The following is a 6381-nucleotide window of genomic DNA, read 5'->3' as shown; positions in this document are numbered from 1 at the left end:
GACAAATGAACAACAACTCGGCCATTTTGAATTCAACTCATTATTGCAGTAAAACTGGTACAGAGTAACAGATTACAAAGCTCATGACACAGTCACTAAAAAAGAGAAATCAGGAGTGTATGTACAACAAGGAGGGCCAAATAAAAAGTGGCTGGTAGAAACATCAGGGGGAACAAAAATCCGAGAAACAGCTTCATTAAACATCGTAAAAGAAAATATGAGACAAAGCATTGAAAAAAAAAAACCCAAAACAGAACAACCCATTTATTATAAATCAGACAGGTTCAGTCCTCGTGTTTACACCAGGTCCCACTCACATAGCTTTTCAGCTACAAGCTCCATGGAAATGTCAAACACAAACACTTTTGCACATGGTCCGATACATTTTTGGGGAAATAGCTGGTGTGATTGTTTGCTGACAATCTTCTCATTTATGTTCAACCAATCACTTAAAAAATTTCCGAGTGCCAATGGTCCAACATAGTATTCACATTAATAATACAGATACTGCCAACAGGGGGCGATGCAATTGACTTATTTTCCACCAGACACTCCGAAACTAAACTAATTAGAAAACCATCCATAGTGTTTCTCATGACAGAAACCTTCCCTTTAACAAGAATTCTTGTGTGCGCAGTTTCAATTTGAGAATAAATCCCATTAGTGCCCCCGGTGGTGAGAGCAGGCAGCACACAGCACTGAGCACCACGGACATGAGGAGTTGGCACTGTGCAACATCACCCACACAACAAAAATGACCTCACAAGAATCTTCCACTTGTTCTGTCCTCACAAGTCTATTTACACATTTGTCTGCAAATAAAAACTACGATGAAGACGCAAACGTCATGAGGGGCAGAGAGATGAAGGGGCTTCAGCTCCCCTTCCTCCAAAAATGAACACCATTGTTCCACATTTATCAACAGGGAAAAAAAGATTTCTTCATTTTCAAAGTTGTTACAGTTTCAATGTGACACTTAAAAAAAACACACACTGAATGTTACCTTTTTTTCTCAAAATAAAATAAAAAAAAACAAATGAACGATACATATCTAAAACACAAAACAGTCTACATGTAAAAATATAACTTTTACATACACAATTTTAAAATAATGGTAAAGTTTGTTGCATACAATTTACAAATGTTCATGTTGAAGACAGATTTTAGTATCCAGTTCCATGTTTGTCTCAGTTTAAAGATCTCAAGAGTGTTGTCACGGCAACAGAGGACCTGTCTGCAGACATTTTATTTGCTCGGGGGCAACGACATCTTCTACCAGTCCAGTTGTGTAGAAAATTATTCCTCTCCAAGCAAAAAGAGAAAAATAAAAAAATGGAACCCTTCTAATATATCCACTATATTTTTGTACACTTATATATAGATTAATTTCTTCAAATAAATTCTGTTCCAGTCTCCTGTCAAACAATAACAGACTTTTGTTTTAATTTTTTTCTTTCTTCGACGTACAAACCAGAAGCAAAGGTTCAAATGAATCAGAGAAATGACATTTTTCTTTAAAAAGGAGAAAGCAAAATCGTTTTACAACGTACAACTACACACTCCATACTGAGACTACACTGGCTTTCCGACAAGCCGCTCAAATATTGATAAAAAGCCGATAAGCTATATTACAAGAAGAGACGTGTTGTTCACTGATGAAACAGGAGCAGAGTTTTGGGGGATTCAGAGGGGCAGGAAGAAGCTGGCCAGGGCCTGTCCTGTCAGCGCAAAGCCAAAACACGCAGTCTACTTTACATAGAAGTACATTACAGTACATTAAATACAGTTTTAATCCAAAAAAATACTTTTTTCCATTTTATCTTTTTTTGAAATTCCCAGGTCTGGTAAAAAACTGACTGCATAGAACCTAACCTCTAAGAACCGGGTCCAGCTTGCATCCTATTAAAGACCAGGTGTCCTCCTCTGGCGACTCCCGTGATATGAACTCTAAAAAAGGCACATTGGTACGAGAGTGACGGGTACAATTGCATCTGTGGGGCTGCTGGAGAGGGGGGGTGAATGAGGAGGAGTAGAGCTTCACTTTACAGGTTTGGAATGGAGTGGGTGTCATCACTTGGCAACACTGTCACTGTGTTATCACACAGTCAGGCCAGGCAGGGAATGTAGGGCACATTTCATAGTGGGCATGTTTACCATTCTTTCACATAATGGACCTGGGCAATGGCTCCTGTGAAGCTGCTACAGCTGGTAGACTCAAGTGAAAAATATCTCTCTTGTCTTGCCAATTTTATTTTTTCATTTTAGTTTAGACTTTTTAGTTGTCCCTTGTCAAATTCTTCTGCATATTAACTTGGCAATAGAGAGGATTATGTTTCTGTAAATATATATATTCAATATATATATTTACAATTTACAACTCTTGATGATTGCTTTTTATGTCACCAAATAGATTTAAGTAATTTTTGACTTGTATCTTTACACATATACGTTATCAACAACTATGTCAGTCAAACTATGACACCTTTCTCTTATGACAAATACATTTATTTATGTGGCTATATAGCCCGCAGCTGGACCGGATTGGGTTCTCGGTTTTAGCTGCTGATAGATGGCGATGTTGATCTCATTTTCTCTCACAACTATGTCATTGATCGGCTAAAACATTTATGCTTCTTAACCAGCTTCTACAAATCAGCCACTGATCCGATGACCGCTTTAACAGGGGGCTGCATTTATTTTCAAAATGGAAAACATTTTTTTTTTGTCAGAGATGCCACACATGACGATTAAAAACATACAGCATGGAAGTGCACCTGAGGATGGTGGTTTTATGTTGTTTATGTTTTTTTGTTTATTTTAACAGAAGCGTCTTGAAAGAAACACGATAATAACTAATAATAAAACAGGAACACATCTGCTCACGGAACTAAGGTTTGTGTATGCGACCCGGATACCTGAAGGAATGGACTGGGTGAGGACGGCTGCAGATTTGAATGAGATTTGCTTAAAAACTTGACTTATTATCATCAATTCCCCCTTTGCTTCTGTTTCTCTGTTGGATTACTTCTCGAATGGCTGCATTCTGTTCCACGTCACTGTTTAAGTCGGGGGCGATCGGTTCTTCCCACATATTAAACGTGTACGTACGCCGGAACAGTTTTCCGGGATGATTATTGGAATGTATTGACTGTGAACACACCCAGGACATCAGGATAATCTAAAGAGTTACAGTAACCGGGTGTTTAGAGTCCTTGGTTGGGAAGGAGAGAAAAAGAATCCAATTCTAGTTGTGTGTGTGGCTTCCTTAGATGTGAGACCAAGGTCACCGCTCAGTTCACCGCTGAATTCTCTCCGCTAACGTGACGTGTTGCCGAAGTGACACCACTCATAGTGGCTGAAAGACCTGTAGACTTTCGCAGCGCTAGGTGGGAAATCCACTAGCAAAAGTCATAAAGCACCCGCACCAACAGAAGAAAAGCCCTTCCCATGGGAATCACCAACCACCTCCCACCTCCATTCACGCACTTCCTGTAAAACTTGGTCCACTTGGTCTAAACTGCCCCATTGGACGGCAGGAGAGCTGCGTACTCACAGATGGAATGTGCTTCAGGTGGAACTGGAACTATTTTATAACACACAGGTGAATGTGTGTCCCCCTGGATTCACTGACTGAGATGATTATCTTTGAGCTGAAGATGTGTGCTGGAGGCTGACATTAATGTCTGAACGATCTTTAACTGTTGTGGATTATGTGTCTTCTCAAGTTTGTTTTTGTGGCTTACTTGATCATTATGGAATCAGATTTTTTGTGATGCAGTGACTTTGGACCGCATCGGCTCTGACTGACTGGTTTTCTTAGGTGATAATGCACAGCTTCATCCACAAATACGCAGTAAATCTCTGTCACCTCTTTATGATATGTGTAGTTCATTCATGGACCCTCCATGTTTCTGACCCTTCTCACTGCCCCCCTGTCATATTCACCCTTCGGCGTGGGAATGCTGATTAATTATACAAAAGTTTTCGTCCATTTCACTGCAAGATAAAACTCTCCAGGTGTCACCACAAAGTCTGTTCAAAGTTTGTCTGCCGGAGCTCAGAAAAGCAAAGTGACTTTCTGTTTCTGGACAGGAGAAGAAGAGGAAGAAGAGCCGCTGGTCGGCTCTGATTGGTCGGCGCAAAACTCCACAGAATTGGATCGGTCAAGCTTGCGGCGGCGACAAGTCGACCGCCCAGCTATCATGGAGACGTGGTCAGAGGAAGTGGTCACTCATCATCTTGAGGAACTCTGGCACCTTGGACCTGGACAGATGAGGGACGGTGACGTGAGGACCTTGACAACACACGCACACTGACAATAAAACACACACACACAAACTCACTAGTGTTCATACACATTATCATGTCACAGCAAAGAATATTTAGGCAGCGACGTAATGGGTTTGTGAGCACCCAGATGACATATATGTCTCTGAGCTGATGAGCACAACCTCAGTGACTCTGTGAGAACATATTTCACAGAAGTTTGTGACACACGTGGAAATAAAACTAGATTTCAATTAGAAACTAAACAGAGAAACAATGTTTTCAAGGGACAAAATGAATGAACCATAAATCAGAATGCATTTGAGGGCAGTCACAATACTCGTGTTGTTTGCGGGAGATTTTTCTCCTGTGGAGCAATATCAGCTCTAAAAAACACAATGCAAAATGGAATTGGCAACTAGTCTGGATCTAGTGAAGCGTAATTGCAACAGAAGTTGGGGACAAGAGTCACTTAAATATCAGAGCAGATCCTAAAAAATGAACATAATTTGCACACCTGGTTATTTCTATTGAGCCAGTGGTCACAGTACAGCGGGGACTGAAACAGAGACACTCTGGTCCGCCCATTCATGGACAAGGTGGAGGGCTTTAGGTAGCTCAGCATGTGAGGAACATATTTCTAAACTGATTTTTCTCATCTCAGCAAGGATGCCTCAGTGAGGGACTGACACTGGAGATGAGCAGCCTTGTATTCTCTAATCACAATCAGCCAAAACACACAGTCACACATAAAATCACACTTACTGCCAATCTGTTGTTGAAATGTACCCAGAGAATCATCAGCTGATGTCTGTGAGGATTTTTAATACTTTCTGCATTTTGGTCACAAGTGACAAAGTCACCTCCTGAATGGAAGTACTTCCACTTACTGCAGGGTGCAGAGTGAGCTGCAGAAGACTGAAAATCCCAGACATGCCTGACTTCTCCTCAGAAAACTGCAGCCTGAACTTGATTTTCTTAAATTTCGTCTCAAATGTAGAGATTTACTGGAACATCTCGAATCAGAAATGATGGATGTGATTGGAGTAAAAGGTACAACAGCAGATTAGTTTATAAGTGAAATCTTCTGACCATTCGGGGGGAGGAGATGTTGCTGCGTTTTACATTTGTCCCATGGGATTTGAACCATCAGCCATGGCGGCAGCGTGGTGCGCAGCGGCCAGTGAGAGTGGTGTCCCGTCAGATGTCACAGTCACCTTCTCCTCCTCGCGGCGCTTCAGACAGGCTGCTTTGGGATTCAGGTTTCTCTCTGGAAAAAGGAGGAGGTGCAACATTTGTGAATTTAAGGCTCAAAACAGTGTAAAAGAGGGCAGTGCTGCCCCCTCCTGACACTAGTACTGCAGCACACGTGTGCTGGAGTGACCTCTACACAAGTAGAAATTGAAATAGCAAAAATAAAAACAGAGAATAGAAACCTACAAAGTCAGCTTTGGAGCAGCTATTGTGGATTCATAACTAATAAAGACTCCAACCCACCTCTGACTTGTTGCTCCAGGCTGAGGATGACAGCGACGGCCTGGTGCAGGATCAGTAACTTGGTCTGTGGTTTGTCGCTCTTCAGGTGCAGCTGAACCATCCGGCCTAGTTCCTTGAACGCCTCGTTAATGTCGCGGACCCGGAGGCGCTCCCGAGCGTTGTTGGCCATCCGCCGCTCCCTCTCACGCTCCATCTTCTGCTCAGGCGACAGGTCCTCATCATCGTTGTTGCTGCAGTTCGCAACGGTGAGCAGCAGACAAAAGTGGTGGAGAGAGGAGGAGGAGGAAGTTTAGACGGCCGTTCAATGAAATCTAATTTACTGACTTCTTGTCTAGTTTTTATGTTTGGTGATACATAAAGGTCATAATGCTAACTTGTAACATGTATGCATTCTTTGAATGATCGAGCGGAATTTTGACTGAATCATAGAATTAACGAATGTGTGAAGTATATAAAGTACAGCACCATTAAGTCGTCATCATCATCATCATCATCATGACCGCCACCTTCATGACTTGTCTGGGGATTTGGTGTGTTTCAGAATTAAGGCAGTGCATTCAGGAGAAGGATTATTTTACTTTCAGAAGCTGCTTTCAATTACGCATGAAAGCTCAAAAC

At 41.8% G+C, this 6381-nt stretch overlaps 1 protein-coding gene across 16 annotated transcripts in view; it reads right to left on the bottom strand.

Moving 5' to 3' along the window:
• Positions 1 to 249: 249 nt before the first annotated feature.
• The window catches only part of LOC128752705 (transcription factor 4-like), a 111481-nt gene continuing 105349 nt past the window's right edge, over positions 250 to 6381 (bottom strand). For 12 of the 16 annotated variants that reach the window (XM_053854195.1, XM_053854204.1, XM_053854196.1 and 9 more), the window contains 3 exons: positions 5764 to 5993; positions 5392 to 5536; positions 250 to 4263 (listed from right to left, as the gene is read on the bottom strand). In XM_053854195.1, coding sequence (XP_053710170.1) covers positions 4215 to 4263; positions 5392 to 5536; positions 5764 to 5993 — 424 coding nt within the window. In that variant the 3' untranslated portion in view covers positions 250 to 4214. Of the gene's footprint in view, positions 4264 to 5358; positions 5537 to 5763; positions 5994 to 6381 lie in introns of all 16 variants that reach the window. The other 4 variants (XM_053854201.1, XM_053854208.1, XM_053854202.1 and 1 more) reach the window with 2 other exon arrangements.

The sequence above is a fragment of the Synchiropus splendidus genome, chromosome 1 (assembly GCF_027744825.2).
Source record: "Synchiropus splendidus isolate RoL2022-P1 chromosome 1, RoL_Sspl_1.0, whole genome shotgun sequence".
Lineage (NCBI taxonomy): Eukaryota > Metazoa > Chordata > Actinopteri > Syngnathiformes > Callionymidae > Synchiropus > Synchiropus splendidus.
This window is presented reverse-complemented; position numbering and strand designations above follow the sequence as displayed.